At 44.2% G+C, this 15,861-nt stretch overlaps 1 protein-coding gene across 1 annotated transcript in view; it reads right to left on the bottom strand.

Annotated features, from left to right (window-relative positions):
• LOC311126069 (engulfment and cell motility protein 1) overlaps nt 1-15,861 on the bottom strand; it is a 148,031-nt gene that overhangs the window by 54,743 nt on the left and 77,427 nt on the right. The window contains exons 7-14 of the mRNA XM_084158473.1: nt 13,835-13,870; nt 11,863-11,962; nt 11,450-11,601; nt 10,724-10,802; nt 4,366-4,416; nt 3,793-3,915; nt 2,866-2,994; nt 43-147 (exon numbers count right to left, since the gene is read on the bottom strand). Of these exons, the coding sequence (XP_084014599.1) occupies nt 43-147; nt 2,866-2,994; nt 3,793-3,915; nt 4,366-4,416; nt 10,724-10,802; nt 11,450-11,601; nt 11,863-11,962; nt 13,835-13,870 (775 nt within the window). The remainder of the gene's footprint in view (nt 1-42; nt 148-2,865; nt 2,995-3,792; nt 3,916-4,365; nt 4,417-10,723; nt 10,803-11,449; nt 11,602-11,862; nt 11,963-13,834; nt 13,871-15,861) is intronic.

The raw sequence follows: 15,861 nt of genomic DNA, 5'->3' as shown, positions 1-15,861 counted from the left end.
TGTGTGTGTGTGTGAGTGTGTGTGAGTGTGTGTGCTACTAACCCTGATGTAGGCATCCTGGTGGTGTCTGGCGAAGTACAGCATGTTATCCAGAGCCAGCATCCCAGGAGGAATCTGAGTGAAGTCCATTGCAGGGTTCACATGGTTCTGATGAGAGAGAGAGACCGAAAGAGATAAAGAGAGAGCAAGAGAGAGAGAGAGAGAGAGAGAGAGAGAGAGAGAGAGAGAGAGAGAGAGAGAGAGAGAGAGAGAGAGAGAGAGAGAGAGAGAGAGAGAGAGAGAGAGAGAGAGAGAGAGAGAGAGGTAAGTGGGCGGTGGTCATCTGACAAACATGTTTGAACAAGACAAGGATGAGTCAGAAAAATAAATAAGACAAGGTTGATTGGTAGACTATCTCCATTAGCACTGTAACACGTCTGAGTGAATGGAGGAGATAGAATGAGAGGGGAGAGAAAGGAGGGAGAGAGACGGAGAGAGACATGGAGGGGTCGCAGAGATCCAGCTCTGTAATTGTTCCTGACCGCCATCAGCTTCACAGACAGAATGGAAGAACCACATCCTTTCACACTACCTTCACCACATTTGAAGCAAAAGTCCAACTAAACCAATTTCTCTTCAAGATCCACAGGCCAGGTCTACAGTGAGGGGAAAAAAGTATTTGATCCCCTTTTGTACGTTTGCCCACTGACAAAGAAATGATCAGTCTATAATTTTAATGGTAGGTTTATTTGAACAGTGAGAGACAGAATAACAACAACAAAAAATCCAGAAAAACGCATGTCAAAAATGTTATAAATTGATTTGCATTTTAATGAGGGAAATAAGTATTTGACCCCCTCTCAATCAGAAAGATTTCTGGCTCCCAGGTGTCTTTTATATAGGAAACGAGCTGAGATTAGGAGCACACTCTTAAACGGAGTGCTCCTAATCTCAGTTTGTTACCTGTATAAAAGACACCTGTCCACAAAAGCAATCAATCAGATTTCAAACTCTCCACCATGGCCAAGACCAAAGAGCTCTCCAAAGATGTCAGGGACAAGATTGTAGACCTACACAAGGCTGGAATGGGCTACAAGACCATCGCCAAGCAGCTTGGTGAGAAGGTGACAACAGTTGGTGCGATTATTCGCAAATGGAAGAAACACAAAATAACTGTCAATCTCCCTCGGCCTGGGGCTCCATGCAAGATCTCACCTCGTGGAGTTGCAATGATCATGAGAACGGTGAGGAATCAGCCCAGAACTACACGGGAGGATCTTGTCAATGATCTCAAGGCAACTGGGACCATAGTCACCAAGAAAACAATTGGTAACACACTACGCCGTGAAGGACTTAAATCCTGCAGCGCCCGCAAGGTCCCCCTGCTCAAGAAAGCACATATACAGGCCCGTCTGAAGTTTGCCAATGAACATCTGAATGATTCAGTGGAGAACTGGGTGAAAGTGCTGCCTATGACCCCAAGAACACCATCCCCACCCTCAAACATGGAGGTGGAAACATTTTGCTTTGGGGGTGTTTTTCTGCTAAGGGGACAGGACAACTTCACCGCATCAAAGGGACGATGGACGTGGCCATGTACCGTCAAATCTTGGGTGAGAACCAGGGCATTGAAAATGGGTCGTGAATGGGTATTCCAGCATGACAATGACCCAAAACACACAGCCAAGGCAACAAAGGAGTGGCTCAAGAATAAGCACATTAAGGTCCTGGAGTGGCCTAGACAGTCTCCAGACCTTAATCCCATAGAAAATCTGTGGAGATAGCTGAAGGTTTGAGTTGCCAAACGTCAGCCTCGAAACCTTAATGACTTGGAGAAGATCTGCAAACAGGAGTGGGACAAAATCCCTCCTGAGATGTGTGCAAACCTGGTGGCCAACTACAAGAAATGTCTGACCTCTGTGATTGCCAACAAGGGTTTTGCCACCAAGTACTAAGTCATGTTTTGCAGAGGGGTCAAATACTTATTTCCCTCATTAAAATGCAAATCAATTTATAAAATTTTTGACATGCGTTTTTCTGGATTTTTTTGTTGTTATTCTGCCTCTCACTGTTCAAATAAACCTACCATTAAAATTATAGATTGATCATGTCTTTGTCAGTGGGCAAACGTACAAAATCAGCAGGGGATCAAATACTTTTTCCCCCTCACTGTACCTACTACCAACTACTGCCCACTAAATACAGCACTAGATCAACTTTACCAGACAATCCCCTTCGTTTCGTTTGTGTGTGTGTGTGTGTGTGTGTGTGTGTGTGTGTGTGTGCGCATGCTTTCATGTGTTCGTGCTTGCATGTGCGCGAGTGTGTGTGTGTACGAGCGTGTAAAGTCTGAGGGGTATTTTCGGGGGTTTCCGCACCACTGGAGAAAATGAAGTCAGGCCTTATCTTAAGGCAGCACACTGGGGTCTTAGCGAGCCGCAGAGCCCCTAACAGCTCAGGGACTTAGAGAGGAAATGATGGGCTTAGTTCCCACTCACCATGGATACGACAGCGATACGCCACAGCTCAGACACACCCAGAGAGAGGGGAGGTAGAGAGATAGGAAGAGAAAAATAGGTGTAGAAATCTCTCTCTCTCTCTCTCTCTCTCTCTCACTCACTCACTCACTCACACACTCACACACTCACACACTCACACACTCACACACTCACACACACACACACACACACACACACACACACACACGGAGAGCATAGTGTAATCTTCTAAACCAATTAACCGAGACCAAAACGAAATCTAGTTAGTCCAACAGCTGAAGTTTTGGGGATGCAGAGGCTAAACACTGTTCATGTGTGTGTGACTTACAATGAAACCTAGTTTCTTGAAGCCCAGTCGCGGTTGTTTGTGTGTGTGTGAGTGACTTACAATGAAGCCCAGCTTCTTGTAGTCGCGGGTGTACATGGACTTCCTCTTCTCGATGCTGCCACTGTTGTTCGGCTCACACTCCACGTCAAACGCAATCCTGCGCAGCTCAAAGATGATGTCTCTTTGGGCCTAGGCATATATATGAGGACAAAAACATTTAGACATACACTGAGTGTACAAAACATTAAGAACTCTCTTTCCATGACATAGACTGACCAGGTGAATCCAGGTGAAAGCTATGATCCCTCATTGATGTCACTTGTTATATCCACTTCAATCAGTGTAGATGACAGGGAGGAGACAGGCTTAAGAAGGATTGTTAAGCCTTGAGACAATTGAGACATGGATTGTGTATGTGTGCCATTCAGAGGATGAATGAGCAAGACAAAAGATTTAAAGTACCTATGAACGGGGTATGTCAAGAACTGCAACAATGCTGTGTTTTTCACGCTCAACAGTTTCCTGTGTGTATCAAGAATGGTCCAGCACCCAAAGGACATCCAGCCAACTTGACACAACTGTGGGAAGCATTGGAGTCAACATGGCCCGGCATCCCTGTGGAACGCTTTCGACACCTTGTAGACTCCATGCCCTGACTAATTGAAACTGTTCTCAATATGAGGAAGGTGTTCCTAATGTTTGATATACTCAGTGTACATACACAGTAAAAACATCAAATCGGCAAATCATTACATAGGCATTATTCCAAGGTAACTATATCCTTACATAGTACTTCCACATATCACTGATAATTCTCAGGTAGAGAGAGACAACGTGCTCAACTCTTATCCTCTTGGGAAAACCTATAAAATGGTGCTTGGAACCAAAAATAGATTAATTTGTGGATATTTTACTGGAAATTACTATTTGATAAGGCCTATGTGGCCAACAGCTTGAGGGACATTGAGTTGAGAGGCCTTAGTGTACCTGGTCCTGAGGGTCCATCTTGGTCATCATCCGGTCCTCTAAGAGGTTAAAGGTCAGGACCTGCAGCACGTACAGCTGGTGGGCCATCTCATCATTGATTGGCTTAGGGCTCCGGATCACGTTCTAGAGGAAAGAAAATACAAAGAATGTAACAAAAAAACACGAAATAAATAAGAGAGAGAGAGCGAGAGAGAGAGCGAAAGCCTGAGAGAGAGAGAGAAAGGCTGAGTGAGAGATGTGAGAGAAAGGCTGAAGGAGAGAGAAAGGCTGAGCGAGATAGAGAAAGACTGAGCGAGAGAGAGGCTGAGCAGGAGAGAGAGCGAGAGAGCGAGAGAAAGACTGAATGAGAGTGAAAGGCTGAGCGAGAGAAAGGCTGAGTGAGAGAGAGAAAAAGGCTGAGCGAGCGAGAGAAAGAGAGAAAGGCTGAGCGAGAGAGAGAGAGAAAGGCTGAGCGCGAGAGAGAAAGACTGAGCGAGAGAGAAAGGCTGAGCGAGATAGAGAGAGAAAGGCTGAGCGAGAGAGGGAAAGGCTGAGCGAGAGGTACAGATGGAGGTGATTACTGGACACACTTACACTCAGTATGATGGAACGCAGCTGCTTCTGGGCTAGAATGTGGGCCATCTCCTATACAGACAGACAGACGGACAGAGAGAGGAGGGAATAAATGGGAGAAAGAAAGAAAGAGGAAAAGAGACAAAAGAAGAGCAAGAAAGAAAAAGAGGGAGAGAGGATAGAGAACAGGATAAGTAATAAGCGAGAGAATGACAGAAAGGAAGAGAGAACGTGAGAGAGGGAGAGAGGGGGGAGAAAGTGAGCACACAGTTACATTATGATATACATACCCGTTACACAGAAAACAAATTGTTCTTTCAGGAAGCTCTATATCAAAATAAAAGTGGATTATGTGCCCAAAATATCAATGATCTTCGCTGAGACGCCATAAACTTCTAGAGACTATAAAGTGTCTCTGAGTCTGAGCTAGATGAGGTAGGGCGGAACATTTTAATGACACATTTAATCTGCTAGAGAGGCTACAGAAGGTCGCTAATCAAAGTACACTTACTGTCAGAGGACAATCAAGGATGTTCACACTGCTCTCATCATACTACCATTACGAGTGCAGTGAGGAAAGAAGAGTCAGAGGCAGAAAAGAAGGGGGTGATTCAAGACAGAAAAGAGAGGAAGAGAGTGAGAAAAGAAATGGCAGGGAGGTATATTTCAGTTAGTGGTGCAGGCAGCAACTCTTGTAACAAGGCAGACTGTGTCAGCAAAATTAAGACACTTGACTTGGAGATCATTTAAAACCTTTTGGTTCCCATTAACTTGTGGCCAACTTCTATTTTAGTGTCTCGCCCTTCTAGTGAAATGATGCTCTAGCACATGCTGACCTTGTTTAGCTTACAACACAGAAATGTAATGTACTGTAGTCGTGAGTCTTAAAGGTATCTGCTACAGTGGTCTACACATGCAGCAATACACCTCGCAACACAGAAATGTAATGTAGTCGTGAGTCTAAAACAGGGTCAAACTCATTCCATTCCGAATGGCTGTGATTTTGGGTTTTTCTTTAAATTAAGACCTAGAAATGCAGGTGAGGGGAGTTCCTTAGTAATTAGTGACCTAAATTCTTCAATCAAGTACAAGGGAGGAGTGAAAACCCGCAGACACTCTGCCCTCCGTGGAATGGGTTTGACACGTGGTGTAAAAGGTATACTGCTAGAGTGGTCAACACCTGCAGCAATACACTTCCCATCTACTTCCTTAGTAACACATCATGATCACAATCCTGAATAACCCTTTATAAATTCTTACAAGTGTTTATAAATTATTCTAAATGATTGTAAATGTTTGCACATCTTGTACATGCTGATACATGTTTCTAAATGTTAACAAATAATGAAATAGTATTTATTAATAGTGTATGAATCACTTATACATTCTTATTCATGATAGTTTTAGAGTGCTACCACTTCCTTCAGTAGTCTATACAGTGCATTCGTAAAGTATTCAGACCCCTTGACTTTTTCCACATTTTGTTATGTTAGAGCCTTATTCTGAAATGGATTAAATTGTTTTTTTCCCCTCAACAATCTACACACAATACCCTTGTGGTAGACCAGGGGGTTTGGTCAAGACGTTTACACAGATCAGACACGGACAGAATTGTATTAGCTCGGTTTCAAAAGTGTTTATTTAAATAATAAACACAGCGAAAAGGAGACCTTCTCCGGGATACCGTCTTCTGGGCTCCGGGGTCTTGCTGTATCCTGTGGGGAAAAAAACCAGCTCCCTCCATCATCTCTGGTACTGAGCACGACTATACGGGAGTAACCTCTCTTCCCCAGTCCCCACTCCCGTGTGCTGCCCTTCTGGCAACTTTATGGGACTCGTCCAGCTGGTGAGCAATCAGCCCCTTGATTACTCACCAACCACAATCAGCCCCAATTAGTCCTGGCCGGGGAGCACGTCAAGACCTGGCACGTCCAGCAGAGGGTGCCATCGCCGCGTGATGTCGCCCCCCTCTGTCACCAGGCATCAACGAGTCTCCCCCTGGTGGCTAACCTGCTGTATGCCACACCCCATAATGACAAAGCAAAAATAGGTTTTAAGAAATGTTGGCACATTTCTTAACAAAACAGAAATATCACATTTACATAAGTATTCAGACCCTTAACTCAGTACTATGTTGAAGCACCTTTGACAGCGATTACAGCCTCGAGTCTTCTTGGGTATGACGCTACAAGCTTGGCACACCTGTATTTTGGGGAGTTTCTCCAATTCTTCTCTGCAGTTCCTCTCAAGCTCTGTCCGGTTGGATGCACAGTTATTTTCAGGTCTCTCCAGAGATGTTCGATCGGGTTCAAGTCCGGGCTCTGGCTGGGCCACTCAAGGGCATTCAGAGACTTGTCCCGAAGCCACTCCTGCGTTGTCTTGGCTGTGTGCTTAGGGTCGTTGTCCTGTTGGAAGGTGAACCTTCACCCCAGTCTGAGGTCCTAAGCGCTCTGGAGCAGGTTTTCATCAAGGATCTCTCTGTACTTTGCTCCGTTCATCTTTCCCTCAATCCTGACTAGTCTTCCAGTCCCTGCCGGTGAAAAATATCCCCACAGCATGAAGATTCCACCACCATGCTTCACCGTAGGGAGGGTGCCAAGTTTCCTCCAGACGTGACGCTTGGCATTCAGGCCAAAGAGTTCAATCTTGGTTTCATCAGACCAGAGAATCTTGTTTCTCATGGTCTGAGAGTCCTTTAGGTGCCTTTTGGCGCCTTTTGGCAAACTCCAAGCGGGCTGTCATGGTATTTTACTGAGGAGTGGCTTCCGTCTGTAAAGGCCTGATTGGTAGAGTGCTGCAGAGATGGTTGTCCTTCTGGAAGGTTCTCCTATCTCCACAGAGGAACTCTGGAGCTCTGTCAGAGTGACCATCGGGTTCTTGGTCACCTCCCTGACCAAGACCCTTCTCCCCCGATTGCTCAGTTTGGCCGGGCGGCCAGCTCTAGGAAGAGTCTTGGTGGTTCCAAACTTCTTCCATTTAAGAATGATGGAGGTCACTTGTGTTCTTGGGGACCTTCAACGCTGCAGACATTTTCTAGTACCCTTCCCAGATCTGAGCCTCAACTCAATCCTGTCTCGGAGCTCTACGGACAATTCCTTCGACCTCATGGCTTGGTTTTTGCTCTGACATGCACTGTGAACTGTGGGACCTTATATAGACAGGTGTGTGCCTTTCCATATCATGTCCAATCAATTGAATTTACCACAGGTGGACTCCAATCAAGTTGTAGAAACATCTCAAGGATGATCAATGAGCTCATTTTCGAGTCTCATAGCAAAGGGTCTGAATACTTAAGTAAATAAGGTATTTCAGTTTTTTTTCACTTTGTCATTATGGGGTATTGTGTGTAGATTGATGAGGAAAAACATTTATTTAATCCATTTTAGAATAAGGCTGTAACGTAACAAAATGTGGGAAAAGTCAAGGGGTAGCTGCAACAATGGTGCACCATCGCTCAATACACGTCAACACTTTTTTGTTAAATCATATTAAATGATAAATGTTAAAAACTAAAGTGAGCATGGATAATTTTTTATCTTCCACCTAATGTGCTGCAAAGGAAGGGAGATGAGTGCGTATCGGGAATCGTTAACACTGTTCCACTCTATTGGGTGGACCCATTTTTGATAACAGCTAGGCTTCGTCTGATTGGCTTAGAGCCCAGTGTGTAATAGGCTAGCCCACAGAGCAGAACGGTGTGTGACGTCATCGGAGCTGAGAGAGATGAGAGTGTGTGTGTCCCAAATGTCATCCTAGTCCCTTCATAGGGCACTACTTTTTACAAGGGCCCATAGGGATTTGGTCAAAAGTAGTGCACTACATAAGGAATAGGGTGCCATTTGGGACCCAGCTAGAGAGGACAGGGGTTCTGCTTGGCTAGGCAGTGTTATCAATCTATACTCAGCAGAGAAGTAGAGGGGGACAGTGAAAGCCCCATACAGAGACTTATTACTGCACCGTTTAAGGCAAGTACGACAGGGGTACACAAGGATACGTACACCACAAAAACATGCAAACAAACACAAGACTATAATGTACATACACACACAGTCTTGTACAACTAACCTTGTGAGGACACACAATTCAGTCCCATTGAAAATTATATTTTCCCAAACCCCTAACCTGAAAACCTAACCTTAACCCTAAACCTAACCCCCTACAAATAGCATTTGACCTTGTGAGGACTAACAAAATGTCCCCAGTTGATCACATTTTTGTTTGTTTACTATTGTTGTGGGGACTTCTGGTCCCCACAAGTATAGGTAAAGACGTCCACACACACACACACACACACACACACACACACACACACACACACACACCCTCCCTTGTCTGACTACTGTGTATTTTATACTTGTTGTACCAGTCAGCAGTAGGGAGATTGGACTGAACCCTCTCTCTGATGCATCTGAATCAGTCCTCCTCAAGATCCACAATTCATCTGTCCTGCCACCCACAACCACACAGTAAACAATGTGTTCCCCACAATAAGTGCCAAACGTGTGTGTGTGCATGTGTACAGTTGAAGTCGGAAGTTTACATACACTTAGGTTGGAGTCATTAAAACTTGTTTTTCAACACATTTCTTGTTAACAAACTATAGTTTTGCCAAGTCGGTTAGGACATCTACTTTGTGCATGACACAAGTAATTTTTCCAACAATTGTTTACAGACAGATTATTCACTTATAATTCACTGTATCACAATTCCAGTGGGTCAGAAGTTTACATACACTAAGTTGACTGTGCCTTTAAACAGCTTGGAAAATTCCAGAAAATGATGTCATGGCTTTAGAAGCTTCTGATAGGCTAATTGACATAATTTGAGTCAATTGGAAGTGTACCTGTGGATGTATTTCAAGGCCTACCTTCAAACCCAGTGCCTCTTTGCTTGACATCATGGGAAAATCAAAAGAAATCAGCCAAGACCTCAGAAAACAAATTGTAGACCTCCACAAGTCTGGGTGATTCTTGGGAGCAATTTCCAAACGCCTGAAGGTACCACGTTCATCTGTACAAACAATAGTACACAAGTATAAACACCATGGGACCACGCAGCCGTCATACCGCTCAGGAAGGATACGCGTTCTGTCTCCTAGAGATGAACGTACTTTGGTGCGAAAAGTGCAAATCAATCCCAGAACAGCAAAGGACCTTGTGAAGATGCTGGAGGAAACAGGTACAAAAGTATCTATATCCACAGTGAAACGAGTCCTTTATCGACATAACCTGAAAGGCCGCTCAGCAAGGAAGAAGCCACTGCTCCAAAACCGCCATAAAAAAGACAGACTACGGTTTGCAACTGCACATGGGGACAAAGATCGTACTTTTTGGAGAAATGTCCTCTGGTCTAATGAAACCAAAATAGAACTGTTTGGCCATAATGACCATCGTTATGTTTGGAGGAAAAAGGGGAACGCTTGCAAGCCGAAGAACACCATCCCAACCATGAAGCACGGGGGTGGCAGCATCAAGCTGTGGGGATGCTTTGCTGCAGGAGGGACTGATGCACTTCACAAAATAGATGGCATCATGAGGAAGGACAATTATGTGGATATATTGAAGCAACATCTCAAGACATCAGTCAGGAAGTTAAAGCTTGGTCGCAAATGGGTCTTCCAAATGGACAATGACCCCAAGCATACTTACAAAGTTGTGGCAAAATGGCTTAAGGACAACAAAATAAAGGTATTGGAGTGGCCATCACAAAGCTCTGACCTCAATCCTATAGAACATTTGTGGGCAGAACTGAAAAAGTGTGTGCAAGCAAGGAGGCCTACAAACCTGACTCAGTTACACCAGCTCTGTCAGGAGGAATGGGCCAAAATTCACCCAACTTATTGTGGGAAGCTTGTGGAAGGCTATCCGAAACGTTTGACCCAAGTTAAACAATTTAAAGGCAATGCTACCAAATACTAATTGAGTGTATGTAAACTTCTGACCCACTGGGAATGTGATGAAAGAACTAAAAGCTGAAATAAATCATTCTCTCTACTATTATTCTGACATTTCACATTCTTAAAATAAAGTGGTGATCCTAACTGACCTAAAACAGGTGATTTTTACTAGGATTAAATGTCAGGAATTGTGAAAAACTGAGTTTAAATGTATTTGGCTAAGGTGTATGTAAACTTCCGACTTCAACTGTATGTGTGCATGACTGTGTGTGTGTGTGTGTGTGTGTGTGTGTGTGTGTATATATATTCTTCATTTGTTTAACACTTTTTTGGTTACTACATGATTCCATATGTGTTATTTCATAGTTCTGATGTCTTCACTATTATTCTACAATGTAGAAAGTAGTAAAAAAAAAGAAAAAAAATGAGTAGGTGTGTCCAAACTTTTGACTGGTAGTGTATATATGAGTGTGTGTAACCTACCTGTCGCTTGTCTTCCGGGGCCTTGAGGAACAAGGCGTTAATCACAGCGATGGTATATGTCTGAATGTCCTGATCAGTCCTGTCATTAGATGGATAACAACACAGAACCATGCTGTTCAGCCATGTCAGTACTAATCACACTGGACATGACCGATCACACACTACAGGTACACTGTTGGATGCTTCCCAAATGGCACCCTATTCCCTACATAGTACACTACTTTTGACCAGAGTTCTATGGGCCATGGTCAAAAGCAGTCCACTATATTGGGAATAGGGGGCCATTTGGGACGCATCCACTGTAGTTTTCTGCCATGTTTCTCAAATGGGTTACTTCCCTGGTCTTTCTGTTAAGAGTACTTCCCAATCATGGACACTGGAGAGTTTACATTCATTAAATCAATAGAGATATAACATAGATGAAACAGTTACCCCACTACTGGTCTAGGGCCAGGGGCCATCTGTATCAAGTGTCTAAGAGTAGGAGTGCTGATCTAGGATCAGTTTTGTCTTTTAGATCATAAGGAAAAAGGTTATATGGACAGGTGGGGACCTGATACTAGTTCAGCACTCCTACTCTGAGACACTTGATAAGGCCCCAAATCTATTAAGTAAAATCTTGCTATAGGTTAAGGAGCGTTTTGCGGTAATCTGATCTTAGATCTGCGGTTAGGGACAACGTATATCTCTGGTATATAACATAATGACCGTGCGGCTCTCTCTCACCCCTGCAGATGGGGTATAAGCTGTCCGATGGTGATCTCTTGCGCCACCTTCTGGTAGAGGTCCTGACTGTTGAGCACCATGGACTCCAGGATGGCCAGGGACCGCTGCAGCACAGCCATGTCCATGGCCGACTTGCTCACGTAACCTGCAATCTGCAACAGATAGAGGTGGTTTAACTGAATTCAAGACATAGACCGCCTGAATAAAACCATAGCTATTATTATGCAGAGGTTATAGGAGCTCTACCTCTTAAATATTTATAGAACGTTTACAAACACAATACAAAATCCTCCTTGTAGCCGCAATGTCTAAACCATCTGTTAGATGTCTCAAGGACAGTTTTCACGGACGTGTTAAAAAAAACAGTTAAACCAGTTTACAATGTTATAAACAGTTTGTGAGGGGACGGGCACCTTCTTGATGAAGGCAACAGAGAAGGTATCCCAGGAGACGATGCCGTGGTCCATGAGCTCCACGAACGCAGTCAGCGTGAATGACAATAAGTCGCCGAAACTGGAACACAACAACAACAGCCAATAGAAACATCTCTGCCACTGGCTCCAACACACACGTACAGCGACAGCCGCAAAGCAGCTAAAAGCCTTGGTCTCAGGGAGGGAGGGAGGAGGGGGGGGGGAGAGAGGAAAGGAGAGAGAAGCCACAGCCAGGTATGCTGAGTGCACAGAAAGGTGAGGAGGTGGACTGCGGCACCTGATGGGGCAGACAGATGACTCAGTCCTTCAGGAACAACAGGGGGCGCCAGACAGCCAGCAAGAGCCAGAAAGCGCAGGGTAGCAGAGCCACGGAGCACTCATTCATTAATAATTCCCATGCAGTTACATTGATGTTAGTAGTGACAGTAGGGCCGAGCGAGGCTATTTCCTGGAAGATAATTATACAATGATCTGAATGCAACGTGTTTCAATCTGTTATGTTCAATCACTCCAGTTCACAGGAATATGAATAGCCTACATAAATCTCACAGAAATATACAATGACAGGAAGAAGATTAGGTCAAATAAATGCTTTTTGACATTTTCTGAATTACGTAACTGTGATTACAGTCATGTCATAAACCTGAAATATAACTCAGTGACCTACACCTCTTGATATGATGTGGGAAATATTGTAAAATAAAACCGATTTTATTGGCCAATAGTCTCCAATGCATGACTTGAAAGTAATCAATTCAATGTTCAAAGAAAACTAAACACGTTATATGTAACTTCATATGTACAAACACATGTAAATCAACACATACAATTTTTAAAAAATTACTTCGGCATAAAAAATTTACAGAAATATGTTAATACATTCTAACAAAGATTTGGTTTATAAGACACTGGCAGGAACAGGCCCCTCACAGGCTTGGCAACAACTAATTAACACATTGGGTTAATAACAGAACAGACAACATCATGGCTCACATCTCAGACACATCCATTCGTAATAATTCATTAGTAGTACCCAGCCCACGGTTAGACTAGGGTGAGTAAGAGTTTTCATATGACAGTGGGCAGTTACGTGATGTGTGAAATTATCATGTTAATATAAGTTCATGATTCAACTAAAATGGTTATACTCCAATATACTCTTAAAAAAGTTGACCCATTTAAAAAGATGCAAGAATGACTTAAGAGTGTTGCCTTACAGAATGATGTCTCTACAGGGTGAGTATGTATGGCGTTGAGGACAGTGAACTGCAGAATATTAATGGAGTGTAAAGGACTGCCATGAGACATCCATGACAACCCACCACCATCCAACGTTAAAGTTCCCAACACCTGGGGTGTATTAATTAGTGCAAAACGTTTCTCTAATCGGACAAGTTCAGGTAGGTCCCTCCCTGTTTCAGCCCGTTTAGTTTCTGTTTGGTTACTAGTGAATACACCCCTGAACACCATTGTTATAAGTTTAGGAGGTGTACCAAGAATCCTAGAAGAAAAATCTCTGAATTTGGACTGTGGGTGTCTTTATGGATCGTTGTCATGGTGCTCTTCAAAACAACATCCCACATGAAACAAGAGACTGTGGCTTTAGTTCCCTTTGAACCTCAAATTGCCCAATAAGAGAAGAATGGTGTTTCGGTTACATGGAACACAGAGGATGCGCCCCAAATGGCACCCTATTCCCTAAAAGTAGTGCAGTATATAGGGAATAGGGTGCCATTTGGGACGTAGGCAGAGATAAACAAAAAGACACAAGTTTGATTTGAAAATGAAAGCCAGAGATGGCGACAGCAGCCATGTTGTTTCCCATTAGTTTAATAGAAACACCAGGGCTTGAGTTTTAACCATGCAGACTCAGTTGCCGGGTAGATTAAAAGGAAGAGTCCAAAGCCAGCCAGGGTAGTCATCTGACTGGGGAGGGAAAGGGAGGGCTTACCATGGCTTCATTATCTTCTGTAGTTTCTGATAGCGTCTGCAAAGATTTAAGAAACTTTGGTGTCAGAGAGAACACAATGACCACGTAAGAAGAGGCTCAAGTCATAGTAGAGAGAGGTTACGGTTAGACAATAGAACACATTGCCCAGGTGTGTGTGTGTGTGTGTGTGTGTGTGTGTGTGTGTGTGTGTGTGTGTGTGTGTGTGTGTGTGAGTGTGAGTGTGTGTGTGTGAGAGTTAGACAATAGAACACATTGCCCAGGTGGGATCGATCCATCTCAGAGTAGGAGTGCTGATTTCTGATCAGTTTAGAGACTTTTAGATCACAACGAATAAGGTCACATGGACAGGGAAGACCTGATCCTAGATCAGCAGTCGTACTCTGAGATGCTCCATACATACAGAGGCCAGAGAGAGCCTGGATCAGAGGCTAACACATGGACAGGATGGAGATGGACTTGAACAGAGCTTCACAGAGACAACTCAAAATATAGAAGAATCACAACACAAGGCTGACCTGCTACAGTAACGTAACACAATACAGGGAACAACACAAACCATTTGGTCAAACATAATAACATGGACACCAGGGATTAGTAGTAATCTACTATCGCCCCGTAGCACTCACCTCTGTCATCATGAAGTGCTTTGAGAGACTAGTCAAGGATCATATCACCTCTACCTTACCTGTCACCCTAGACCCACTTCAATTTGCTTACCGCCCCAATAGATCCACAGACGATGCAATCGCCATCACACTGCCTTATCCCATCTAGACAAGAGGAATACCTATGTAAGAATGCTGTTCATTGACTATAGCTCAGCATTCAACACCATAGTACCCTCCAAGCTCATCATTAAGCTTGAGGCCCTGGGTCTGAACCCCGCCCTGTGCAACTGGGTCCTGGACTTCCTGACGGGCCGCCCCCAGGTGGTGAAGGTAGGAAACAACATCTCCACTTCGCTGATCCTCAACACTGGAGCCCCACAAGGGTGCGTGCTCAGCCCCCTCCTGTACTCCCTGTTCACCCATGACTGCATGGCCAAGCACGCCTCCAACTCAATCATCAAGTTTGCAGACGACACAACAGTAGTAGGCTTGATTACCAACAATGACAAGACCGCCTACAGGGAGGAGGTGAGGGCTCTGGGAGTGTGGTGCCAGGAAAATAACCTCTCACTCAACGTCAACAAAACAAAGGAGATGATCGTGGACTTCAGGAAACAGCAGAGGGTGCACACCCCTATCTACATCGACGGGATCGCAGTGGAGAAGGTGGAAAGCTTCAAGTTCCTTAGCGTACACATCACTGACAAACTGAAATGGTCCACCCACGCAGACAGTGTGGTGAAGAAGGCACAACAGAGCCTCTTCAACCTCAGGAGGCTGAAGAAATTCGGCTTGGCACCTAAAACCCTCACAATCTTCTACAGATGCACAATTGAGAGCATCCTGTTGGGCTGTATCACCGCCTGGTACGGCAACTGCACCGCCCGCAACCGCAGGGCTCTCCAGAGGGTGGTGCGGTCTGCCGAACGCATTACCGGGGGCAAACTACCCGTCCTCCAAGAAACATATAGCACCCGATGTCACAGGAAGGCCAAAAAGATAATTAAGGACATCAACCACCCGAGCCACTGCCTGTTCATCCCGCTATCATCCAGAAGGCGAGGTCAGTACAGGTGCATCAAAGCTGGGACCGAGAGAATGAAAAACAGCTTCTATCTCAAGGCCATCAGATTGTTAAATAGCCATCACTAGCACATTAGATGCTGCTGCTGCCTATTGAAATCACTGGCCACTTTAAGAAATGGAACATTAGTCACTTTAATAATGTTTACATATCTTGCACTACTCATCTCATATGTATATACTGCATTCTATTCTATAATATTCTACTGTATCTTAGTCCATGCCGCTCTGTCATTGCTTGTCCATCAATGTATATATTCTTAAATTCCATTCCATACTAGTTTTGTGTGTATTGGGTATATGTTGTGAAATTGTTAGATATTACTTGTTAGATAT

This window comes from Coregonus lavaretus (genome assembly GCF_964263955.1).
Source record: "Coregonus lavaretus genome assembly, chromosome: 3".
Taxonomy (NCBI): Eukaryota; Metazoa; Chordata; class Actinopteri; order Salmoniformes; family Salmonidae; genus Coregonus; species Coregonus lavaretus.
Note: the sequence above shows the minus strand (reverse complement) of the source record. Positions and strands in the feature narration are given on the sequence as shown.